Below are 26,648 nucleotides of genomic sequence, written 5' to 3' on the forward strand. Positions count from 1 at the left end.
AAGGTATGCAGAGAGTTAAAGCTCTGTAGTCCCAGGATCCCTTCTCCCTCATTCACTAGTAGAACCATAGAGAAGGGAGAGACTATGATAATGTCTCATCAGACATAATAACTGTCAGCCTCACATAGATTTAGTTTGGCCTTCACAGTGTTTTTTTTTTTGTTTGTTTTGTTTTGTTTGTTTGTTTGTTTGTTTTTAGTTGTCAGCATTTAAAAAACTGAATATTTGCAAAAAAAAAAATCTGTATTTTCTTGGAAATCTAACAATATGGCAGCACACGGCCTGAATTCTCCCACCTACAGATAATTGACTGGGACTGAACACTGTCCCCATAGATAGGAATGACTCTTCATTTTATCCCAGTCTTGAGCACTTCATCAGAAGCCCCAGTATCATATTTCTTTCTCAACTTAAGGCCTGGATGCTCTGGTTCCTGTGGGCATTTTAACGGTAATCTCAGTCAAATTTTGTCTCCTCAGTTTTCAGATAAGGAATATGCAAGTCAAATAAACTTGCCTGTAGTTATGCCATGCTAGAACAGGAGTTAGAATCCAAATCTTCAGATACGTATTTCCATTATACTGTTTTGTTTCTTCATTTTTAAGAGATAAAAATCAGTAATAATAAATGCTTCTATTTACACTCTATGATGATTGTCATGTGAGATAGCTATTTTTTTAAATTTTTTTTTAGTTGTAGATGGACGTAATACCTTTATTTTATTTTTACGTGGTGCTGAGGATCGAATCCATGTGAGGTGAGCACTCTACCACTGAGCTACAACCCCAGCCCAAGATAGCTATTTTTTTCAGAAATTATATTGAAATGCCACATCCACTTTGACTTATGACCTACATACAGGATCTTGATGGGACCAGAAATGGCTGCAAATATGGATACATAGACACATTCAGCAGAAATGATCAGGTCAGGCTCCTCAAGATAAACTTGAACCTCTTCTTAACTCCTGGTCTCTGTTTCAGAGTAGTGCTTATCAATATTTCAATAAATTCTGGTGAAGATATTCTGTTAGAATGTGATTTAGCCAAAAAAAGTCTTATCTCTTCACTATGACGTTCCCTTATTCTATTTTTTAGGAGACAATCTTTCAAAACCAGGAAGTCATGCTCCAACCCTGTATCTATTAGCTGGATTAATCTCGATCTATACTGAACTGTGACGAAAAGTTATAGCTTTACTTTAGAAAATTACTCATTATAGACTATTAATATTGTACTAATAACTTCTCAGTAAGGTTTTTTTTTTTTTTTTTGCTGTTGTTTTGCTACACTAGGGATTGAACCCAGGAGTACTCTGCTATGGAGCTATATCCCCAGCCCTTTTAGCAATTTTATTTTGACACTGGATCTTGCTTAGTTGTCCAGGCTGGCCTCCAACTTGTATTCTTTCTGCCTTGGCCTCGCAAGCTACTGGGATTACAGGCATGTATCATCACTCCAAGCAAACACAAGGATTCTGAGTGTGTTTTTGCTACACACATTAGTGACCTGTGATCCACCACAATGTTTTATTTAACCTTTCTCAAAAATATCAGTATGTGAATAATTTTAGATGATAATATGTGAAAGAACCCATAAATGTTTATAAAAACATAACAGTTCAAGGAAGTGCTAGTTGACAAGAGATTAGTTTCGGAGAATGAAACTTCTAAAAACCAAAGCAATTATTGGCTCTTTCCCAAGTGTATTTATAGAGCATGTGCTGTTGCTTTTATGAAATGTGTTTAGTAGCTTTCTTTTTAAAAGGTAATTGGTTATTAAGCAAAAGACTGAGGGATGAAGAAAGTTTACTATTTAAGGTTAAATTTGTCTTATGCTAATGGGATAATTAGGGCAAAAGCAGCAGAAGAGAAAGATTCTGGTTCACTTCGTCAATGCCCCTCCTCATTTTAACTTTCCAAGGTCACTTCATATGTTATGATTCATTTGCCTCATCCCCAGCTCATACTGCTGGGTCAGAGTTCTAACTCCCCTCTCAGAACCTTTTATCAAAGTTCCCTATGAGGTTGGCAATGTTCATCTTGAAGTGTTCTCCTTTCTGGTATAGTCTCAGCCTGCTCCAAGGACTGAGAACACTGGGGCATTAAGAACCAAGGATTCTGCAGCAATGTTGGACTGCACCCTGAATCCCCTCTTGGTGCCGCGGAGAAGCTCTCTTAAGTTACCCCATGCTGCTCTTTGGGTGACCTGCGATCCTTAGGGGGCAGCAAGAGGAGTAAGGGCTCATTTTCTATAATCAATCCCCCCAAATTCTACCTTTATCTGCCAAAATCCTCAGAGTCCCCATGTGAGGAGATTTTTCTTTTCTACTCCAGTTGTCTCCTGGAGGAACCCGTATGGTGGCAAATTGCTTTTGCAATTGAAACTGCTTAGGCAGCAAGAGAAGCAGTTTCTCACAGCGTGGAGAAAATGCCAGCCTTTAATAAGGATGGAAAACATTCTTCTGCTTGCAATCTATTTGTCAGAAGGAAGCAGAACCCAGTTCATCTGACTATGATTACCATATCCATATATTCAAAAGGTCTGCGTATCTACATATTCAAGAGAAAAATGTCAATATCATGAGCTTTGGGGATGAGACGATCTAGACAACTGACTTGGGAAATTTGTCCAATCAAACATACATTTGACAAGAGATGCAAAGGAATTTATTATTGCTGAAACTAGTTATCAAGATGAGTTTTGAATCCCTTTCTTTTAACAGCCTATTGACTGGACATCTGCTTCAGAAGGTTAAGTTGGTGCCTTCTCTATACCTATTTTGCTGTAACAGTAACAGAATGGTAATTTAAAATAAAATTCTATTGTGTTCTTAAAATCCAAAGCAATATCAATAGTATATATCATGAATTTGTAAATAAAATTGAAATCAAATTGGAACATACACATACCCCCACCTCCCTCCAAAAAAACCCCAAACAACAACAAAAAACTCTTGGCAAAGAGAAAGTTTTTTTTTTTTTAAATAGGTGGGTTTAAAACTATGATTACTTTCTTAAGTATATTAAAGTTGTAGTTTCTAGCAGTCTACAGGTGGAACTTTTCACAGTGATGGAGATGCTCCGCATCTGTGCTGTCCTGTGTGGGACCACTAGCACCTGCTGCTACTGGGCTCCTGAAATGCAGCTAATGCAACTGAGGAACTGAGTTACTTTTAATTAATTTAAATTTAAATAGTCAAATGTATCTAATGGCTACTGAATTGGATGTTACAAGTCAAGTCCCACAGTGTTTTTCCTTGATGACAAAACAAAACAAAAATAATTTTCATATTGTCACCCATTCCTGCAAGATAACATGAATCCATACTCCCTGCTATAAGAAGTCAATGGTAGATTCTACTGCATTTCCCAAAGGGACCTCGGCAGATCTGGGATTTTCTCTCTTTGCAGCTCCGTTCCCTCTACCTCTGTCCTGGGAGTTCTAGCCACCTTGGTTTGCCTGGATCTATTTTATTGCCTCAAATCAGAGAGTCTAAGTTCACCCTCCCTGAACCATGTCCTGTCCTGCAAACATAAGGGCCACAAAACTAGGTGGTTTTACTAATATTCATGACGACATTCTGGATGGGTGGATGACTTTTCTGACCTTTTCAGGAAAACCTGAAAACCTTTCAGGTTTCTCTGGCTTTAACATACATGTATGCCTGACACTAATACTTCTGTGCATGTTCAGAAACTGTTCACAGAAGGACACTGGTGTACAGTTGCTCCAAGGATTCTTCCTCTTTGACAATCTCTTGGTCACCTTGGAAACTGCAAAGAGCTCCCTGGATGAAGCATCCCAATTTGAAATTTGCTACTCTATTAAACAATTCTGGATCCCAGTGTTACTAAGGTATCTTCCTAACTTTCCCCCTCCCCTATTGTTAATGCTTCATATGTAGTTTTTGCTCCAAAGGTAAAGTGGAACCACTTGTTAATTCTTTTAAGTCTTTGTTTTGTTAAAAAAGAAAGTTAGTAGAAGAGAAAGTCTGTAAGAAGCAACAAATCCAGAAATTTCTGCCCAGTGACAACAACTCATGAGAAAATTCTAAGAATTAGAAGGTGCTTAATTTTCCGCTTTGCAAAGGAAAAGGGCAGTTTCTGTCACATTTGAGGTTGGTTTGGTGTGGAGTACTAATTACTTTCTTTGCTGTCTTTGATGGAGATCACAGTAATGACTTGGAGGAAATCCTATCTCATTTGAAGAAATCAGCCCAGAAGTGATTGTTCTTAAAGGAGGGAGAAAATTCGAAGATTAAGGCTATAAAGGTTAGCGTAAAACCAATTAATAGCCTTCTGTTTTGAATTTTAAATTTCTTAGAATTTTTTCTTTTCCTCTATTTGCCCTGTGCTTTCTGAAGAGAATCTGGCTGTGATGATGTTTCCCCAAAGGACAGTGTGCTCTGGAGGAGCCCCCAGAGAAGGGGGAATGAGTAATGGCAGCAGCTGGGGTCCTGCTGAGTTGGGTTTGTGGCACATATGAGGACTGCCAGGAGGCAGCACATCAGCCCATTTTCCCTGCTGGCCCAAATGGGGACTGACCCCTTCCCTGGGAGAATGTCTGTGTGAATACCCAGAAGAAAGAGCAGGCCCTGTGTGTGCCTGAGAAAGAAACCCAGACCCTACAAAAGAAGAGCTTCCTTTCCTCCTCTGGCTCTCACCTGTCCTTCTGCATCATTGAGCCAATCACAGTATAACTCTTGCTCAAAAAATTGACATTTTTCAGGATTCAGACTTTGTCTTATGAATAGTATTGGTCAGGCTGTCCTCCAAGCTCACACATCCCATTTTCAGTGGAAGGCATTTCGTAAAGGTGGAAATCACTTGCACGCAACACTGCCTTTCACCCATCACTGCCCTTGCCCTCCAGCCATCATTCTGCGTCAAAGCTAGTGTGGTGGTGCACACTTGTGATCTCAGAGACTGGACCACTGGTTCCAGGCCAAAATAAAAAAATACAAAGTGCTGGGATGTAACTCGGTGGTGGTAGAGTGTCCTGGGTTTATCCCTAGTCCCATAAATAAATAAAGAACCAAATAAATAAATATTTTTTTAAAAAGTCTGAGTCTAAAGCATCTGATCCTCAAGGTCTTCTTTTTCATCACCATCATTCCAGATTCTGCCTTCCTACTAATTTTTTGAACAAAAGAAATGGTGGAGCCCTTGCTGTCTTTCTGTATGAAGGCTGCATGGATTTAACAAAGGCTGAGCAAATGTTTCCTTCTGAGTTTTGAGGTGTTTACTGTGCATTTCTTAGCTTTGGAATGTAGATGTCCGGCTTACCCTGCTCCATCAAGAAGCTCTGTCACTTGTGGATCCCAAAGAGCATCAGAAAGTGGGGGTGGGGATGGGGCAGGTGTCAGTAAATTCAAAGGACTTTATGGAGTTTAGCAGCACCCTGGACTAGAGTCAGCAGTCCTCCATTCCAGTGTGGCTCTGTGCTGTGACTTCCAGGGGACCGTTTAACATCGGTGGCCTCAGTTTACTAAATTCTCAACTGAGAGGCCTAGTAAAGGCTAGGACTGGAAAATTCATCCCAGCTGTGACATTCTGCTACTCTTAGGGTCTTAATCAATGAAATTCAGTATGCTCTGGCTCTTCCTCCAAGTCTACTCTTTCGTTTGTTTTTTATGAAGCACCGTCTTTGTGGAAGGCTCCTAGGTTATTGTTAGTTTGTCTTTGAAACTGATTAAGATAGGTGATACAACTGTATTCCATAGGTACTGTTTTAATTTACTGATGTGAAAAAAACAAGGCGATACATTCTAAAAAGGACTGTGCTCCATTTTGAAATTTGCTACTCTATTAAACAATTTTGGATCTTTATGATAATTTCAATCTTTAAAATATTATATTCCAATTATAATTCAGATTTTATGGCTATGAAAAGAGGTACGTGGAGATGTGTAGTAATTCAGCTGATGTAATGGGACATAATTATTAATATGAGAACATTCATAGATTTCCTGCTCACCCATTGTGTAAAAGTGACTCTATGATTAAATTGCCAATTCCATTTCCCCTTCCTCAACACCCTAAAGTGAAAATTCTTGCTACACAAGATCCTGAGAAGATTTAGATAATAATAGGCTGAGTGAGAAGGAAACTTTGCTTCAAGGGCAGAAGGGTTAGAGATGTTGAAGTGACTATGCTGTTGGAAAGTACCTACATGTTTGAAGTAGTTCTTCAGTAAGTTTGTTGTGGACTCATTATGGATCTCTTGACGATGAAAAAGTAAAGTTGAGGCTTGAATTCTTTACAGCTGTCAAAATGTGCTTCTTGAATGCAGCACCATCTTTCCAACAAATCATAGGATCCCAAGTTGTTTTTTTTTTTTTTTTAGGATGACCATTATATATAAAAATTAGAAATCCCCTTCTACTATCTTCTCAGGTGCACAAAGGGCTTTTCTTTTCTAACTCCCATCTGGCATATAACAAGCATGTTGAGGTGCCTGAGAGGCAAGGATGAGTTCACAGACTTCCCCAGGAAGGTTCTCCTTTGGTTCCAGGCTCAGCACCTGTAACTCTTGGTAAACTCCAGGGCTATCTCTGGTCAGTGAACTTGAAAGAATTGAGGCTATACCTGGCTATAAATTAACTAAGAACATGGTTCTTCATCTTTCCTAACCCATCTTTTTAAAATTTGTCTTCTTCTTGAACCACTTTCTTTTCAATTCTGTCTATATTCTGCCAATGGAATCCACATTATTTGCAGTCTAATCCCAACTTATCATGTGAGAAGAAAGCATAATTATCATAATGATAACACACTAAGTACCCAAGTAGCTCCTTCCTTTATAGAAAGCAGGTACATGAAATATTCCTGGGAAGCCACTAGGATGAACTACAAGGACTTCTACCATCCTTTCTATAGCAGTGATGTTTGGGGGGAAAGTGGATTAATTCCTTTTTGCATAAATATCTCTAGGAATAAAAGTCATACCTGAAGGTCATTTAAGCACACATCAATACTTTAACATTGCATTATTTTCTATATACTTCAGTATTTTTATGAATAGAAATCTGTTTTTTTTTGGATGGTTGGTGACTTTTAAAAAAAAATTCAGTTGCTCTTTTTAGCTATACATGACAGTAGAGTGTATTTTGACATTATCCATACATGGAGTATAAATTCCCATTCTTGTGGTTATACATGATGTGGAGTTACACTATGTTCATATATGGTGGATGAAAGTAATGTTGGTGTCTCTTAAGATGGTGCTAATACCTAATTAATAACTACAAGTACTTCAGTGGCTAATACAGTGAGAGGTGTCTTTTTCTCCTGTAACAAGATGGTTGAAGATAGGTAGCTTTGCTAGGCAGTACAGTTGAGGGATGTCCAGGAATCAGGCTCAGTCTGTCTTCCTGCCTTGCCATGATGGTGGTGGCTTTGCTATGCATCCAGGAAAGAAAAAAGGGCAAAAGGAATAGGGATTTTTTTTTTTTAATCCTCAGGCTGTATTTTGGAATCAACAGCCTGGATAGAGCCTCTGCCTATGTTTAATGACCCAGACACAGTCACCTGACCTCCTCTAACTGGGAGGGTAAATTACCTCCCAGCCTCTGCAACAGAGGAAAGCAAAGAAAAAGGGTCTAGGATTGGGTGTCAAGTGAACCAAACAACACTTGCCACAGAGACTTCCCATATATATATATATATATATATATATATATATATATATATATATATATATGAATGAATGCAATTTAAAGCTGCATCCCTCCCCCTGCAGCCAGCCTGCTGATTCATAATAATACATTAAAATTACGAAGGCAAAACACTTTCTAAACTATAAAATGTTTTATAGTTACACTGAAATGATTATTTGAATTTTCAACTTTCAAGAAATTTTATTTAGACACTGCTCACCTCTAAATGAGTCTAAACTTGATATATCAGCAACCTGTATTCTGAACCAATATGACAGCACAAAGATTTTTTCTTCTTTTCTGTACTCATTTATGATAATTGGAGGCACTTGTTGCGTGTCACCTGCGTGAACATTTCCTTTCCCATCACCAGTATTCTGTTGTTCTTGAATTTATTTCTTTGTGTCTGAGAGTCAGAGTTTTACCTGAATTATAGAAAGGAGGAAACTGTCAATTCACCAGCTGGCTAGTCTTCTTTCTTTTTTTATAGCACATTTTGTCCTAGCTCTGATTTATTGGGTTGAGTAGTTGCATCTAGGCAGCTACATGCCAATCATGTGTACCCTGATTACTCATTATGAGCCTTAGAACACCATACAACTCACTAATGAGCACATTATAATGTTGGCCAGTGCTAATTAGATGATAATCATGGGCATTGCTTTGTTTACAGTCTATCCATTTAAATTAACTGGGCATTTAATTGAACACAGTGTGAAAGAAGCTGGAATTGGGTTTGTTGCAGTTGCTTTCACCTGCCATCTCATATGCAGGTGAAATATTCACTTGATCTAGAAATTTGGAGAAAATGAAAATGGACACAATACTTATTTTACAATGACACACATGCATGTGTAAATCTATCCTAAAATGTGCTTGAAAACAGCAAGCAAATTTTCAATCTTTTTTCTCTACTTGCATGACCTGATTACAGAGAGCTTTTGCATGCATGAGAGATATTTAATAAATCAAGCCCTTAGTTGTAAACATGAGGTGGGATCCTAAACCAACCTGATGAGAATATTCTGGTAATTACTTAGGAGAGGAAACTTACTTTTAATTCTTGCATAAATATGTGGCAAAACACACCTAATTAGGGTCCTATGTATCTTCCTCTATTAGAACACAATATCAAAATATTTCAGGCTCTACATTTCAAAATGAATATATAATTGCCCAAAATTACATGCATGAGTGCAGCACTAAGACACCTTGAAATGTCTTTTCATTGAAATAATTTCCTCAGAGCAAAGTAGACCTAGCGTAACTATAGGCAAAAGAGCTTTAAACAGAAGAATCTAGAGGCCATATTTTTCCCATTTTTTTCTACCAAATAATAGGATTTCTAGTTTATGGGCACTTGCTTCCATGCAATTCTGAGATGAATCAAATGACTGAAGATCTGTCCAAAAGAAATTAGAAAATGTGTTGCTCCAATTTTTCATAAAAATTATTTATAGAAAACAATCATAAATAATCTTTAAAATTAATTATAACAAAACTAGTTTTGGAAAAAGATCCTCGGGAGCTTAGATAATATGGAAGCATTAAAAGTTTTATTTTGTTACCCCAAACAATCTTCCTTTTCCCCTCTTGTCAACTCAAACAGGTGAATATTTATAACAGAGCTTGACATGTGTCTTGTCTGGACTAAGATGTGCTGAAAGTCTAAATGCATGAAGGTTTTGAATATTTAGTGAGAAAAACTAATGTGAGATATCTTGGTAGTAATTTTTATATTAATTATGTATTGTGATGAAAGTATTTTGGATAGATTAGGTTAAATAAAATACATATATAAAATACATTTTAAATGATGTGCTCTCATTCTATTTGTTTACTTTTCTAACTATTTTGTTTCCATCATAAAATGAGGATCTAGTTCTTTTATATAGACATCCTATGCCACCCACAATTAATATGACTTTGTAAATAGCATTCTCCGGTGAATCATGCACTGTAACATAAATGCATTTCCTTTATGTGTAATTTTTCTTTTCCCTTGGAGTTAATAGTTAATTGTCTCTTCTTCCCCCATCCCCCGTTGCCCAGTATTCCAGTACCCTCTACTGACATGCAAGACTCCAACAGGACGTTATGTCTTTCAGCATTCAAGCCCACCAGGTAGTCTAGCAGGTGTTTTTTTCTGGGAGACATGCCTGTCAGAACTCATTGTTCTGCTTTGTCTGGGCTGGCTGTGCCCCATGGGTATAGCAAGCCTGTTTTCCTAGATGACCCCTGGACATTTCCATCACCTTGGTCTTGAGTTAGATCACTTGTTCCTACATTCCACCTCTTTCCTCTTTCTTTCTTTGCTCTTCTATTTTAAGGAGATCTCCCTCTGTGGCTTCCTGAGAAGAGATGTACAGGAAATAAAACTTTTGAGACCTATGTGACCGAGAAATTCTTAAGACTCTTCTTGTTCTTGAGAACATTTTGTCTGTATAGAATAATTTCTCCTCAGAATTCCGAAGACAAATCTTTATCTCCTCTAACTTTGAGTTTTCGTTGTCAAGAGGTGGTATGTCACCATGATTCTTTACCTATAATATGTAATACATCTCCTCTCTCTCCTGGAAAAGTTTAATAGCTTCTCCTTTACCCCAGTTTTCTAAAATTTCATAACAATGTGCCAAGGTAGGACTTTTATTCATTATATATGATACTTGGTGAACCCTTTCATTGTGGAATTCATATTCTTCAATTATAGGAAATATTCTTGGACTATTTCTTTACAAAATTCTTCCCCATAGCTTTCTCTGAGGTCTCTGGAATTGCTATTGGCAAATTACTGCATCTCCTGAATTGTCTAATTTTCCCCTTATTTTTTAATATCTTTTCATTCTACTTTCAAAAAAAAGTTTTCCCCAACTTTATCTTCTAATCCTTCTATTGTTTTTTCTTCTATAAACTTTTATTAACTGGGGTTAGAGGAGAGTTTGATCTCAGCACAAACATATCATGAAAACATTAAATTGAAGAAAGACTTGCTATGATAAGTATCAGACAGAACAGATTAAGCCAACCCCTGGGTCAGCCGAGAAACAACAATAACTAAAATTGCGGAGTCAAATCTTTGTCAGTGATACAGAATAGAAATGGAGACACTGACACCCCCTGGTGTTGCAAAATAAAATGCAACTTTATTTGTTTCATTTTGAAGTTGTAATCTCCTTTGTTACTAAGCCTCAAAAAGCAACTGTTTTCCCAAATCATTTCACATCCTCTCAAGTTAACCTTTTTATTTCAACAAAAACTTTCAAGTACCTTATTTGAAAAGATAACTCAGTCCTCAGACCCCAGGAATTTTTTACTTTAGGGAAACAAACTCCCAGACAGATCCTGGGTTTTCCTTCTTTGAAAAGCCACTAAACGTGAATTCTGCTCTTCTTTCTTCAAGATTAGAGGGTGAGCATGTGTTTTCCTGCATCTTTATTCTGAAGTGATCTTTGTTCTGCAACTTATTTCATCCTGTGATTTTTCATAACTAAAATGCATTCCTCCGCTCTCTGTCTCCCAGACTTGGCAACCATCAATAATTCTGGCCTGACCAGTCAACCTGCTAAAACATCTTTGAAGTTATTTATAAGAAAACACAGGGGGAAAAATAATACACCTCAAAATACCACAACTCATGTTTACTCTGTAGGCATAAGTTCATTTGTTGGCCATGGGAAGAAGAAATATAAGCACAGAGTGAGTAGGCTTGGGAAGAAGATGTAGGGAGGAAGACATTGAGATAACAGTACAATTGGTGAGAACTGTGTAGTCCTGCTATTGAATTTTGCATTTCTGCTATCAAGAGCTCTTTTGTGTATCTGTGTGAGTCTGTATTAATTTTAATGGACTCCTGTTTTTATTTGAATAGATGGAAATATCTCATTGAGTAAATTTATTGCCTCTCTGAGCGTTTTCTGATTTTTGCATTGTCTCTGTCACCTGTTATTTCCTTTCTTCTGGGTGTACTCTTGCTTGTCACTTTTGCTTTGTATGTTAAAATGTTTCCTGATGATCCTTGGCAGTCTCTGCTTATGCAAAAGGTAGGCGCTGAAAAGCCAGGGTATCTCTGAGTGTGTACATATTGTGGGCAGAGGGACTTCACAGTCAGGTAATCTGGCTAGGAAATATTCTTTGAAAGACTCTGAAGACTCTCAAATATCCTTTGAAAGATTAGTGGACCCATAGATCTCTTTTCTTGCATTGACCAGTTTCTGCAGAGATTCATTCTTCAGTCATCTGCCAGAGGATCGTAGCTAGGGGTCTCTCTGCCCACACACACCCTTACGCTCAATCCTCTGCCTCCTATGTGTTCATTGCCCCTCAACTGCAACTTGTCTCCCTATGCCAAGCCTGTCTGTGAGTGCCCAGGTGTCCTGCTGGGATCAGGGAAGGGCAGGAGAGGCTCAGCACCTCTGTTGCTACACAGTCTTGGCCCATTCTTATCTTCAGCCCCATGGGTTCCTCTCCTTCCCACTCCTTGAAGGACCCTATGGCTTTGTACTAGGGGCCTGTAGTACCAAATGGAATGTTCACAATCTTCCCTTCCCCCAACCAGTAGAGGACCATTTTTTTTCTTCTCTCTTCTTCTAAACCCATTATCTGTTGTTTATTTGCTTCCTGGGTCTCAAAATTTTGTTTTCAGCTTCATGTTGCTTTCTGTGTTCTTGTGGTTTTATGCTTTCTTAATTCTTTTAATATCATTTAGTGGTATTCTGAAAAAGCAGGGATGAATTGAGAGTTTTTCTGCCATATTTAACTGGCTATTTAAATGTTACACCTTAAGAAGCTAAAGCAAGGTAAAAGGCACTATTTTTATTTCATGTATGGGACTTATGGAATAAAGAAAGCAACCAATATGGAGGGGGATGATGAGAAGTATAAGGCTGGGAATAGACCCCCCCACACACACACTCACACACCTCTACCCAACCACACCAGCAGATTTAGTCTAGTAAACAGGAAGTTATGTCTCTCAGCGTTCAAGCCCACCAAGTAGTCCAACAGCTCCTACGTACTTCACCCTGGGTCCACAACCTCATCAACACTGGCAAACGGGCACACCCCTGCTAATCCTTGCCCCTGCCACATCCCTCCAGCTTGAGAGCCTCCAGGATGCAAAAGTCTTCCTTTCCCTATCCTCAGCCTTAGGGATGAATGTATCTGCTTCATGTGCAAGAAACTATTAGCTGAGAAACACAATTGGTCTTTGATTCTTTTGCTCTTTTCACATTTTTTCTTAGTTCAGCTTATTAAGTGCCTATTAGAGAGGAAGCTTTATATACACGAAGGGTTCAAAATCACAAATGACAGTCCTCCTGCCTCGAGGAGTTCAAAGTCTCATTCACTCCACAGCCTCTCACAACTCCCATGTAGTGATTGTAACTGGCTTCGGCAGAGAGAAGCACTGTGTGGTGGCTAAACAGCTGCTTGACCTTGGCTTTTCACTCACATTGACTCCAGTTTCTATATGGACATCTAAACTGAATTACTATTGACGGTCATTAGAAATTAGTCTTGATCTCAGCGTATGGTTATGTCTGTAAGAATAAAATATTAACATTTCTCTTTTCTTTCTCCCATGTGCTGGGGATTGAACCCAGGGCCTTGAGCATGAGCAGGTTGGGCAAGTGCTCTGCCACGGGACTATGTCCCCAGCTCTATGCATTACATTCTTGAGTCAGGTCAACTGATGGGGGCTCCAGTAGTGACTAGCTTGTAGTAGGCTCCCTTCTGGGCCATCAGTTCTTCATGGGTCCCCTTTTCAATCACCACCCCTTGTGACATGACAGCGATGATATCTGAATTCTGGATGGTGGACAAGCGATGGGCAATGACAATGCAGGTCCGACCCTCTCTGGCTTTGTCCAGAGCAACCTGAACTGTCTGCAAAGAAAAGACAGAAAGTTGATGCAAAGAGATATGATTGTCCCCAGCCTCCCATCATTCAGAGTTCAATTCAATACCACCTGGGAACAATCCCATACTTAGGGGAAATCCAAAGATTCAGCATAACAGAGGATCAAGCAAATAGAAGATCCATGCATCCATGATTTAAATTGTAGCTCACAGGCTGAGAAATCTCAGCAAGGCAAGAAATTTCAGTGAAACTACAAAATCATTGTAAATTTATAATATTTGGTGGTCTAGTTTATTTAAAGAAAACAATGTAAGTAGAAGTTAAGTGGCATTCCCGATGCTTGTCTTTATTCAGGACATTTTAGCTCTTCCCAGAATGGAATCCTGATTTTTAAGTTGTTAATCATACATTTTGAATTTCAGAATTGTGATTTTTCTCACTTGCATCTCCTTTCATGCAAACTGAGCATCAGGTGCCACCTTCTCGTTGTATGTGGCACACCCATTGTCACATTGCTTGAGAAAATATAAAATGTTATGCCTAACGTATTACAATAAATTATTTTATTATGTTTAAAAAGTTATTTCCCTTTTGAAAAATGTCACTTAACCTGAAGAATCTTTAAAGCAATTATTATTTTGTTAAAGTTTTTTTTTTATCTGAAACAAATCTCTGCTAAACCATTTTCTCTAGAGATTATCTTTTGCTTCTACGAAGTACTGCCAATTTCTACTGTTAATGAATCAGAAAATTGAAAACAGTACCATTCCTACAGCAAAATATTAATCTAAAACGATCTACAACTTTAGAAAATCAGTATGTACCTTTTCACTTTCTGTGTCTAGGGCCGAAGTGGCTTCATCTAGGAGCAAAATTTTAGGATCTCGTAGGATGGCCCGAGCAATAGCAATGCGTTGTTTCTCCCCTCGAGAGAGTTGAGATCCCTGGGTCCCAACATTAGTTTCATATTTCTGGAAAAGGTATGGTAAGATTGAGAACTAGAAATGTCCATTGCTTCTGTGCTGTATGGAGCTCACATCAATGACTCCTTTATGAATTTAAATGATTGTTTTTGAACTTGTGGACAGTGAAAATAATCCTATAAAAGATATCAAATCCAGCTAGGAATATAAGAAAATATGAAGTTTGTGCTGGGAAATGAGGGGATTTTTACTCCTCATCTCTGCCTTTCTTTTAGGTTTATATTTTCAATCTCTTTCTCCTTGTCTCCAGGTAAGATCCCAGATAAGAGATCCTCCTTGATTGGAGATTCCCTGATTTCTACACTCTTAACTGGACAAGATCATCAAATGGAAAAAGCCCAGGAACACAAGTGCTTTTTGAGGGGCTTCCTGCTCCACTACTTTCCTAGGGAGACACCAATCTAGAACACAAGCCTTGGTTTGCATTTATACATCTAGCTCTGCTATCATGTACAGCTTATTAAATTTATTGGAGCTGCAAGCTTATCTGAAAAAATGCAGTAGTGGTACCCAGATCACATATTTGTTGTGAGTTTTGATGAAATTAGGAAGGAAAGGGGTCTAGCTAGATGCCTGACATGGCTACATTCACAGTGAGTTTACTAAGCCTCAGAGATTGTGCACGCATACTAGTTGGGACATCACTCAGTATTCACAGAAATCACATTCTCTCAATTTGTAGATGATAAAACTTAAAGACAATAATAAGCAGCAAAAGTGAAATCTAAATTCAGGTGAGCTGGGTACAGTGGTGCACGCCTGTAATCACAGCAGCTTAGGAGGCTAAGACAGGAGGATTGAGAGTTCAAAGCCAGCCTCAGCAAAAATGAAGTGCTAAGCAACTCAGTGAGACTCTGTCTCTAAATAAAATACAAAATAGGGCTGGGGATGTGGCTCAGTGGTTGAGTGCCCCTGAGTTCAATTCGAAGTACCAATAAATTAATTAATAATTAATTCAGGTGTATCTAGGTAGGTTCTGAATTCTGGCTCTTAACCACTGCTCTAACTTGCCTTCCAATTCAAGATCATTCCTTCCCTTGCCTCCCTTGTCCCCTGAAAAATGCTCCACTAAGCCACATGAGGTCCTGGCAGCCTCCTTTATCCTTATAAAGATGAATTGGGCCGTGAAGAGTATTGTGGGCAAGTCTGTAAGAAAAAGAGGCAGTAAATCAACTCTAAGGCAGTTCTTGAGCAAAACATGTAGGTGCTCAATAAACATTCACGGAACCAGTAGCTCCTCTGCGGTCTCATGACTTTGCTTTTCAACTCCAGATACAGCAAATAATATTTCCCAGGTTTGCTGATCAGGCTGCCCAGGCTAGAACCAGGCCAAGAGGCTAACCTAAGATCTGGGGAGTCTTATGAAAAGAACAAACCAAAACCCTACCCCAAACATTATAAAATTTATAAACATAATCACTTACAAAGGAAAGGAATTTCTAAGTGATGTATTTTTTTGAAAACATGAAGCAGAGAAGGTTAAAGGTAATATTTGGTTCCTACAACGGTTTTCATATATTAATTTTCCTTATGGTCAATCACCAAGAGAGATGCCTGGTGAACAAAAAAAATGCCAAGTCAATACTGCACTAAGTTCAGACTTGGCTCTGGTAAAGTAAGAGACACCAAGGCGGCATGACGTACCCACCACGCACAGCACGAGCTGCCAAGTACCAAGATATTGCGGGGTCAATGACAGCAGCAACAACAGCAGCTCTCTTTGTGTGGCTATTAAGCTCACTCCTTCATTTTTAAGGTTATTTTTTTACATTTTAAAGATGAAGTAGACAATCTTAGAATGGATAAGAAATTGTCCCAAAGTTATTGACACAGCTAGGAAATGTCAGCGTGGATTCAAACCCATGTTTGCTCCAAATACAAGGCTATTTTCCATGATATTGAACTAATGCTCAGGACGATATTGCTGTGTGTATGACAAAGTCTACAGCAACCATTTTGTTAACCATTATACTTGTATGTTGATTTTCAATTATTTTGCTTAAAAGAATAAGACACTGGGAAATAAACTTGGAACTTCTCCTCGAGCCACAAGTACAACTTTTTTTTTTCTTTTTCCATTTTACCTCTCCTCACCCGCCATCTCTTGTCTACTACAGGGAACAACACACTCAGTGCTTACCTCAGGGAGTGACATGACAAAGTCATGTAGCTGAGCCTGCTTGGCAGCTGCTATGACTTTTTCCATGGAAATATCTCTGGTGTTGTCCCCATACTTGATGTTGTCCTTTATGCTACAGGCAAACAACACTGGTTCCTGGGAAACGATGCCAATGTGTGAGCGGAGAAACTGGATGTTCACTTTTCTGCTGTCGTGCCCATCTATCATCTGCCAACAGAGGTGATGACAACAGGCATTGAGTTTTGAATCCCAGGAAGGAGGAAAGCTCATATTCTGGAGTTAGGTATTATGTGGAACTTTTGTTTTGCTTAAGAAACAACATTCCCAGGCTCTGATCAATGAATTATGTTGCCTTCAACCTCTGGAGCTGGTGTCCATCAGGAGTGAGTGGTATAGAAATGAACATTGATTAGACTATAGTTTTGTTTGATATTTCCCCAAACTCTAGCTCAACAGGTGGTTCAAAAGAAAAAGACACTCAGGACACCATGTAAATTCAGAAAAACATTCTAATTATACGTTAGTGTGGCACAATCTCTGTAGGTATGTAGAATTGCTCTATTTTGAGGCTCTGTGAGTTATGGAGAGGATTTTCCTATGAGAAGCTATAGGACAACATAAGAGTCAAATCTGTATCTGAATTTTACTGATACTACTCTCTGAATAACTGAGATAATAAGTCCAAGGAAGAAAAGAATACATTTGTTCACTCAGTCAATCAGCAACCACATATTGAAGTGCTTGCTTCAAATATAGTCTGTTCCTGTGACATAAAGAAAACACAACGTCTGTTTCCTAGGAAATCACAGTCTAGAAGGCAGATAAGTGTAGATACTTAACTATCTGCCATTTAAGCTGGTTCACTTAAGAGTCCTAGAATCATAAAGGTACAGTGTGTGCAATATACAACTATAATGTATTTGGCTCTATGATTTCACAGGAAAAAAGATTATATTAATTGACATGCACATAATGGGCCTTGCACTTTATGGGCCTCGATTATGTTTCAGTTTTGATTATGTTTTAATTTAGATTATGTTTTAGATAGTCTCTAAGCAATGGAAAATGCAAATATCATTAGAAAAAAATATAAGGCACTTCTTAACAGTTGGCTCTTGCTCATCTTGCTTTACTCATTTTTCATAGTCCTTTTCTCTGCAAAGCATAACTACTTAATTAGAAACTGAGCTATTCTCTAATTGTTGTATATGTGGTGTGTTGGAAGTTCCTAGAAGACAGAAGATGTGCTTCATGTTCCCTAAGAATCTCCCACAGAAAGTACTGGATGCCTCACAGATATCCAATTAAATGTTAAAACTATTGAATACCTGCATTTGGTATCTTCTCTAAAAGCAAACAGGAGCTTTTAAAATGATAAGACATGATGTTTTCCTGCTTTAACATATTTGTAAAAATGTTTTACCATGATGTATGATATAATAAAATATATTGTGCCTATGAAATGCAAAAAATCATAATGATTTTTTCCTGGGCCTTGATTTCTACCTATGACAGAGACATATGCTCAGTATACATGTTAATTATGGAGAAGTCAAACACTCAGCTCCCTGCATCTCACATTCTTCACAATCTACCTGAATAATGGGCATGATGGAGTTGACATTTTGGGAAACTGAATCCTTTCCCTTAAAGAGGTCAGACCTCCAGTGTATTATGCTTTCTAGGTGCATCAATCACCAAATACTTTCAAAAAAATTAAAAGTTTTACACCTAAAATCAGTTATAGAAGTGACTTAAATTACAGGCAATCAACTTCTGCTCCTCATTTGCATAACTTCCTGAATTCTGCCAGTACCTTTTTGCTTATTTCTTTGATTTGCTTTATGCAAGGGAAATTGCCTCTTTCAAGCTTTTCTCTTCATAATGTTATTGGTCTTCATTGTAATGAAGACTATACTATTCAGGAAAATCAAGCCACTTTCAAAATATTAAGGTTAAACAATTGATCAAGTATGGAGCAAAATAAAACATTTTTGGATCCAGGCCTCTGAACCATTTCTTAGAAAACTACCTGTGGATGTATTATAACAAAAGGAAGATAAAAAACAAGAAAGAGAAAAATATGGGAACTATGAATATGTTGCAGAGAACTCATCGCATGACAACTGTTCACAAGGCCGAGGCTGAAATCAGTTCAGGATTTGACAGATAGGAGAGCAAGAAACAGGTCTTTCAGAATAGATGGCAGAACGGAAATACTGGAAGAACATAAAGATTGTTTAAAAGGCAGAGAATGGGGAAAAAAAGAAAAAAAAAAGCCTTTCAGAAAAGCAATCAAGAAAGAAAAGGTAATGCTAATGTTTATCACTAATTGACTACAATAGTAGGAAGAGCAATATCCACATAATTACAGTAAAAATTATTAATCAATTTTCAACTTTTAGAATCAACCTAATGTAAAAGCAGGAAAGATAATCAATCTTATAAACAGCATGTACTTTTTGTGTGTGTTTTAATAATATAGAAGTACAGTTAAAACTTGACAGGTAAAGGGAGAAATCCAGAAGTGAAAATAAAGTTATGATTGCTAACATCCTCATCTTAGAAAGAATTCAAGAGGTAGTCTCTACAGGTGGTGGAAAAGCAATGAATGTGTACTAGTTAGATTTCCAACTAGAGGAACTAAAAATAATGGAACTATATTGGAAGGAATTGGGTAAAAAGAGGGAGTGGTAAGGGTTACCTAATTTTTCATTTCTTTTTTTTTTGTTACATTATAATTTAATCTTTCATTTCTTAAAAAATAAGTCAACAGGGGTCTGAATGCATTAAATCATGACAACATCAGCATGAACATATTATTTAGAGACATGAAAATCATCAGTGGGAAATCTGAAAACATTAAGAGGTTAAAATAGTTGTCTTTGAGCAAGAAAAAGTAGAGGAGTACTACTTTTTGTTAAAAACCTTTATTTATTATTTGACTTTGTCAACTCCTAAATATATTATTTGAAAACAAAGAAAGATAAAAAAGAGAAAGAAATGCTGTGAAGAATAACCAAGCAATACATCAATTTCTCAAATATCCTTGCCAAGCTTTATGATGCCTAGCCAGGCTTCATATCAATTTGAGTTCCTTTTATTATTAGGCTTGGGCTTTTTGACCCAGGATTGTTTCAGATTTTTCATGCTTGGTCCCCTTTCTTGCTCATGTATCATTGTGTCCCTTGTCACCCCCACATTTTCCATTCCCAGCCATTAGTTTCCTGATTAGTTTGCACTTTCTGCTCCATTTACGGGTAAGTGAATGCTTCTGTCAAATACACTCATCTCCAGCTTTGCAGTGTGACCAGTTTCCCTTACCTAACTGGTCAGCAGGCCATCTGGAACTGGGGAGAGTATGTTAGAAATTAGGAGGTAGAATCCGGTCAACCATAAAATGATTGGAAATGGAAAATATCCATAGGGCTAAGTGTCTAAGGCAAGCACTTTACAGTGAGTCTGGCAAGGCACAATCTTGGAGACCACTTTCAGAGAGATATCTTGCAGAAAGCAAAATTCTCAAAAAAGCATTTGCATGGCTTACCACCTTCCCTTGATCAGGATCATAGAAACGTTCCAACAGCTGAATGCTGGTGCTTTTGCCACATCCACTGCTTCCAACAAATGCCAGTGTCTGCCCTGGATTAACCGACACTGAGAGACCATTCAGAACTTGCTTGTCAGGTCGAGAAGGATAGGTAAACTTACAGTCAACAAAGTCAATTTTTCCTTGGAAGTTGTCCTGTGGATGAGAGAATTGAAATTATTCACGTTCCTTCGGAAGCCTAGAATATTGAAAATGCACCTAAATCTACATCATATTGTCTAAGTGAAAAGTATAGGGGTAGCAACTTAATAAAATGACTTTCTACTTCCCACTCTGGCAGGTGTATCATAAAAGAAGATTGAGCAGCAAAATTAGACATTTGACCTCTTATTCTCATTCTAACCTGAGGGGATTTCCTTGTCCTCCACTCCTTGACGATCTGAATGGAAGAGAAGCTAAAGGATAATACTTCACAGAAACCAGTCTGAGCTTGCACGACTCTTCCCCCAAAGGCTTAAACTAATAGTATTACACTCAAAATTACTTAGACTGAAAGTTATTGGAGGTCTGTACTGCAGAGGTGAATACTATAGTGTGTTTAAAACTATATGAGTTATGAACCCTAGAAGTAGACATTTAATAAACCACACAGAGACTTTACTTTTATTGAGCTGAAGGAAAAACAGGTCATTTGACAATTTTTAAGAGTTCAGATTTATATCTACTACTGTTTAGGTTTGTTTTTTTTAACATAGAATTTTAAATAAATAGGAAAGATTAAAAACACCTCCATGGAGGATCCATTAGGAGAAAAAAAGACTTTTTGTGGCGACTGAATTAATTTTATGGGCATCCACATGAGCTAACATTTGAACTCAGGTGAATATGAATCAAATAAATATTGTTGGATAGGAAGAACTGGTTTATCTCCATTCCACACCAGGGCATCCATAGGAAATATGCTATCGGGTAGATCTCAAAAGACATCTGGCTTTGTTCATTCTCAAACTCAGTGTGTTTTATATTACATAGAATTTAGCATTCATTGACTTTGACTTTAGTTGTCCCAAAAGGGTTCATGTGTTGGAAGCTTGGTGCCCAGTGTGTCAATGTTGAGAAAGGTGTAGAACATTTAAGAGGTAAGGCTTAATTCCAGGTGATTGGGTCACTGAGGCACTGCCTTTGGAAGAAATTAATGTCATTCTTGTCATACCCTGTTAGTTCTTGAGAAAAGGCTGCTATAGAGAAGGAGGACTGGCCCCTGCCCATGCTCTTACTTCCTGTCTCACTATGGATCTTTCCTTCACGTATTCTTTCTTGCCATCCCACCACCATGTGTCGCAGCCCAGGGGGCCTTCCCGAGAGGCCAAATCAGCGGAGCCAACTGATCTTGGATTTACAGCCTCCAAAATTGTGAACCATCGGGGCTGGGGATGTGGCTCAAGCGGTAGCGCGCTCGCCTGGCATGCGTGCGACCTGGGTTCAATCCTCAGCACCACATACCAACAAAGATGTTGTGTCCGCCAAGAACTAAAAAATAAATATTAAAGATTCTCTCTCTCTCTCTCTCCCCTCTCACTCTCTCTTTAAAAAAAAAAAATTGTGAACCAAATACATCTCTTTTCTTTTCTACACAGTCTCAGACACTTTGTTACAGTAATGAAAAATAGACTAATACAATTGGATCTTGTTGCCTTATTCAGATGCCAGCTTTGTGAATAAATTTTGATACTAGTTTCTTTCTTTCTTATTTTCTTTCTTTCTCTCTTTCTGGGTATCTGGGATTGAACTTAGGGGGACTCATCACTGAGTCACATCCCTAGCCCTATTTTTAATTTTTATTTAGAGACAGGGTCTCACTGAGTTGCTTAGTGCCTCGCTTTTGCTGAGGCTGGCTTTGAACTCTCAATCCTCCCGGCTCAGCCTCCCAAGCCACTGGAATTACAGGTGTGCATGCCACTTCATTCCTTTACATTTATAAATATAATCTCTGTCCATTCTCAATGCAGTATGAACAAATTCAGACTGTAGAAATTTAGAAATTAAGTGATATTGTCTGACCATTCCCAGTGGTCATTCTGCGTGTGCACACACACACACACACACACACACACATACACACATATACTCCCCACACACACATACATAAGCACAACTCCCTTGGTCCAATACTTACCCATTTTTCACCTGTAGTACTGTATGTACTAATTGGGGGCCGTCGGTCCAGCAGCTGAAAAAAGCGTGCAGCTGATATTTTAGCTTTGGCATAACTTGGGGTATAGGAGAATGTTCTTCCAATAGCTGTCGCACTCAGTACAACTGCAGATATCACCCTGCAATCAGACACCCAGGCAGAGAAGGGTGGGCATGGTTGGTGTGAAGGTCAAGAGGCAGTAATTTGGGGGTCTAACCTTGGTTCTGTTGGGAAAGAATCAAGTAGCCTTTAGCAAGTCACTTGTCTGGGAATATGGGAAATGGAGAGATTTGCAAATTGTATTCAATGAAAAGGGGTAAGAGGTAGACTGACCAAGGTAGAACTCAGACCTCCAAACCCTGATTCCACCATAATGGTTTTTATTTAAAATTTTTTTGGTTTAAAGGCGAAAAAACTTCGAAAAACATTTTTTAAAAGAAGGAGGCTTGAAATTGTTTGATTTTTCTTTTTAATTCTAATATCTTTGGATCAATGGTAAGTACATAAAAGATAATGATGGGTGATTTAAGTATCAATTCTGTGCCAAGCCTGCATATAATTCATGCTTCAGACAAGAGGCAATTGCCTGTATCTTTCTACTTGTCTCAGCCTCTAACTGTATTCAACATGGGTCTTAAAAACAAATACATGGGTGAACAAAGAAAGGAATGATAAATCTGGTAAGAGACAGTTTTGCTGCTACCTAGACCATGACATGAGAGGTAACCCTCAAAGCTGTCCACCTGCACTTCCATTCATAGGGTGCCTGTCTGGGGTGAGAATGGGGTCAGGGGTTGTGTCTTTGTGCATCTTACTGCTCAGCTTAGAAGCAGAACTTGTTTTAGGCCAAGGTTGCAAAAGCAAACATCTCCAGGAGCCCAGTCTAAAGCTTAAGGGATTGAAAGCACTTGGAACAAAATGAGAAATTATGAAAAAATGACTTTCCAGTTTTAAAAGCAAACCCAGAAATTGGCTGTGTAGTCTCTCAGTTTTTACATGTTGGAAAGTAATTCTCTAAAAACCCTTATATAGGCTGGCAATGTGCTCAGTAGTAGAGCACTTGCCTAGCATGCAAGAGGTCCTGAGTTCAATTCCCAGTACTGCAAGCAAATGAAAAAAAACAAAAACTTTTCTACAAACTAACAAAAACAAGTCAACAATTAGTATTACCGGATTTGGGTTAGTATTTTAAATATGCAAAGACTTGGAAAGGAATTTCTTAGTAGAAGTGGGCAGAATAGAAGTGCTAGAAGAAAGATATCAGATGAAAAGGCAGAACTCTTGGCTAGCAAATGAAACCTGAAAGAACAAATTTTTATTGGGACCACTTTTCATAATACTTTCCAAGTCTCTCTCAGACGGTCTCTCCCCTCACTGCCCCTACCATACCCATATACATGTGCACTCCATCTCCTGTTACCCTGACACCCCTAGTCTTTCACCTCTAGAAATGTAAGAAACTAGACTCAAAACTAATCTTATGATCAAAGCAGACTCTGGCTAAAAATAAGGAACCTAACGCCCCTGTACAGTCTATTCTGTCTCTACATAGGGGAAGTCGGCTGGAAAACTGTTCTCTTTGCAAGGGGGGGCAGGGTAGAGTTCAAATATGATAGCCCTATGAACCATTTTCTAAAGACCTCTGGAGATTTTCAGCATTAATAAACATAGTAGATTGTAAATATGATCACCTTAATTCATCCTTCATACATCCCTTTGCAATGTGACTTTGTTACTCCTCTCATCAAAAGATGTATTCTATTTTTTTAGTCTTCAAATCTGGGCTTGGTTGTATGACTTTCTTTGGTCAAAGCGACATCAGAAAATGTGGCACATAGAAAGTGCCAGCACACTGGGGTGTGCCTTTTTCTGCTGCACTTGAAACTCTGAGACCATTTATGAAGAAAGTAAGCTCATCTACTAGAGAGGCCACATGGAAACAGGTTATACCCAAAGCCTAAAGGACAGAGCCCAGGCCAGAAGAACCACCAGATCACCCACAGAACCTTATGAAATAACAAATCCCAGCTGTTTTAGATACAGCACTTAGGCTTCTCCTCCTTAGAATGCTAATCTTTTGTGATGTTGGTGGGACATTCCTCACCTGAACACAAAGCGGAAATGCAGTCCTTCGTTGGAGATTAAGTAACCTCCAAATCTGTAGGAAGCAGAATTTGCAATAAATGCTATGCTTTGGGAAAAGGCATAACAAAATCCATAGATATTCGCTTTTTTAACGGCTGTCTTGAAGGGTTTCATCAGCTCAGCTTCAAATGCTTCTATGAAATGCTTCTGCATGCCAATTCCAGCAATAGTGCGGATGTTACTGAGGGCTTCGCTGGTAATCTGACAAATGAAAAAGTAGGGAAAGACAGAAGGGGCAGGAGAGGTACACGTGGTTATCCTGAAAAGCTCTTAAACTTTGCTAATTTGTTTGATCTTACCCAAAAGGCCGAGAAGCAATTGCTAATTCATTTAAAAAGTCTGAAATTGTATCTTTAGATGTCTTCTGAGACAAAAGATAAGTTAATATAAATGCAAACTATTAGATTCTATTTATTAAAAATTAATTTGACCAAATATTAACTTAAATATAAAGTTAATCTTTTATTCTATACTAAAATATTTGTTTCAACCCATATTCCAGGTAAACAATCACTGTTTCTGAATTAGGGTCCTATCCCTAATAAAGGTACAAAGGTGGGCTATTTCTACCACTGGGATATGAAACTTTTGACTTTTGCCTACTTGAGCAGTATCATTCACTCTCAAAAGACCCAGATTACAATGAATTTGTTAAGAGTGAGTGTATGTAGGGGAGGTGTGTGATTTTTTTTTTTTACCTAATAAATGTCTACACCCTCATTTTACCCTGATGATCAGATATTAGTTGAAATAGATTTTTTTAACATGCATAGCTAAAACATAAGTGTATTTGAAACCTAAATTGCAGATCATGATTCTGTTTGAGAAAGGCATTTATTTGCCACAAGCCTAGAAGACACTAACGTGTAAAAATTCAACGTGTGTGCCATTAAAAAGATAGTATCTCCTCTCTGTGTGGACAACAGGATCCAAGATCAACTCAAAATGCCTAATGGACAGAAAACTGAACTATCTACCTCTACAAGTGAGTATACACCAAACTGGGACATGGAACAAGTAATAATTCAAGAGGAAATCAAACACGTAAATATCTGTGTTCATCCCACTATTTTTCCTTGCCAGTTCAAACACACAGCAGCAGAGCTTCATCGGCATAGTCTTTGCCTAGATACAAAAAACTAGTGTAAGTTCTCTAAATATGCCTGTCTGCTTCCTTAAATCTCTTTGTAGTCCCTATATTTAACAGTTTGTCTCAGGGACACTCAGCTATAAGCAGAAAATTAGGTCTGTAAGATTACCTGTCCTGCCCTCTCCAGAGCTTTCTTGTCTTGAGAGGCAAATCCTGTCAACATTCTGGTCTGTAGGGCTCCTGATAAAGCCAAGAAAGGGAAGAAGCTCAATATGACCAGGCTGAGCTTCCAGCTACTGAGGAAGGCAACAATTATGGCCACAGTGAGGTTGGTGATGGAATTGACCATCATCCCAATTTGAGAGCCAGCAGCCTGCAAACAAAAAGCAACCGACTCAACTCAGACACACATTCTTTTCCAAATGCCATTATGTGAAAAACCTATTTTATACAAAAAAGATAGACTTTGTCTTATTGTGATAAAATATATATAACATTATTTATCATATTAATCATTCATAAATGTACAGTTCAGGGACATTAAAACCATTCATAATATGTGACCATCACCACATTGACACCCAAAATGTTTACATCATCTGTATATCTGTACCCATTAAACAGTAACTTCCATTTCCTCCTTCCTCCAAGTCACTGGTAACTTCTATTCTTTTCTCTGCCGCTATGAATTTGCATATTCTAGGTATTTCATATAAGGAGAATAATAAAGTATTTGTCCTTTGTGTCTGGTTTATTTTACTAAGCATAATGTTTTCAAGGTTCATCTACATTATAGTACATATCCAATGATATTCCTTTTGAAGGCTGAATATATTCCATTGTATGTATCTATCACATTTTGTTTATCTATTTATCCACTGATGGACACTGGTTCTACCACCTTTTGTCTATTGTGAATAATGCTGCTATGAACATTGATGTACAAATATGTGTCCAAGTCTTTACTTTCCATTCTTTTGATTACAGACTGTGTTAATTAGTTTTTCATCACTGTTACCAAAACGCCTGA

General features: G+C 38.1%; 1 protein-coding gene across 1 annotated transcript in view; it reads right to left on the reverse strand.

Annotated features, from left to right (window-relative positions):
* Positions 1 to 13,341: 13,341 nt before the first annotated feature.
* ABCB11 (ATP binding cassette subfamily B member 11) overlaps positions 13,342 to 26,648 on the reverse strand; it is a gene marked incomplete at both ends in the record, with an annotated part of 80,534 nt that continues 67,227 nt past the window's right edge. Inside the window, 7 exons of the mRNA XM_081261389.1 lie at positions 13,342 to 13,542; positions 14,341 to 14,487; positions 16,640 to 16,846; positions 20,187 to 20,384; positions 22,366 to 22,522; positions 24,488 to 24,729; positions 25,788 to 25,991. Coding sequence (XP_081117515.1) covers positions 13,342 to 13,542; positions 14,341 to 14,487; positions 16,640 to 16,846; positions 20,187 to 20,384; positions 22,366 to 22,522; positions 24,488 to 24,729; positions 25,788 to 25,991 — 1,356 coding nt within the window. The remainder of the gene's footprint in view (positions 13,543 to 14,340; positions 14,488 to 16,639; positions 16,847 to 20,186; positions 20,385 to 22,365; positions 22,523 to 24,487; positions 24,730 to 25,787; positions 25,992 to 26,648) is intronic.

The sequence above is a fragment of the Spermophilus citellus genome (genome assembly GCF_964194105.1).
Source record: "Spermophilus citellus genome assembly, chromosome: 11".
NCBI lineage: Eukaryota > Metazoa > Chordata > Mammalia > Rodentia > Sciuridae > Spermophilus > Spermophilus citellus.